The 546-nt window shown below is 61.5% G+C and overlaps 1 protein-coding gene across 1 annotated transcript in view; it reads left to right on the plus strand.

Moving 5' to 3' along the window:
• The window catches only part of HSD17B14 (hydroxysteroid 17-beta dehydrogenase 14), a 9807-nt gene extending 9268 nt beyond the window's left edge, over positions 1-539 (plus strand). The window contains 1 exon segment of the mRNA XM_039868611.1: positions 3-539. Coding sequence (XP_039724545.1) covers positions 3-155 — 153 coding nt within the window. The 3' untranslated portion in view covers positions 156-539.
• Positions 540-546: the final 7 nt, after the last annotated feature.

The raw sequence follows: 546 nt of genomic DNA on the forward strand, positions 1-546 counted from the left end.
AGGTGGGGGCCGCCGCAGTGTTCCTGGCCTGGGACTCAGAAGCCACTTTCTGCACAGGCACTGAGCTGCTCGTGACCCTGGGTGCAGCAGAGCTGGAGTATGTGTGCAAGGCCAGGTGGGGTGCCCCGGTGGAGGCCCCCGTCATCCCTTCCTGATTTTCCACACTTCTCCTTGGGCTTCCCTGACCAGGACCCTCCCGCCCCAGATTCAGTCTCCCCCAAATTCCAGCTTCTGCCCTTTGCCCCTCAAGTATAGCCCCTCAACTCTAGACATGAAGCCCACTTACCGGTGTGCCAAACCACCCCCACGAGGGCCCATAAAAGCGCTCTGCAGCCACAAGGAGGAAGGCATCGGTACATTTATTCTCCATCCTTCACCAGTCCCGCCACACCGGGACCCCTTCCCACCCAGCCCAGCCCAGCCCAAGCGTGGCCTCGACCCGAGGGCCTACAACTCCCAGCAGGCCTTGCAGCAGGAGCCTCTCGCCGGGGGCGTCTGGGAAACGAATTGCAGTTAGGCTTCACCGGTGCCCTAGTTAAAAGGTTC

Source organism: Pteropus medius, unplaced genomic scaffold (assembly GCF_902729225.1).
Source record: "Pteropus medius unplaced genomic scaffold, Ma_sr-lr_union100, whole genome shotgun sequence".
NCBI lineage: Eukaryota > Metazoa > Chordata > Mammalia > Chiroptera > Pteropodidae > Pteropus > Pteropus medius.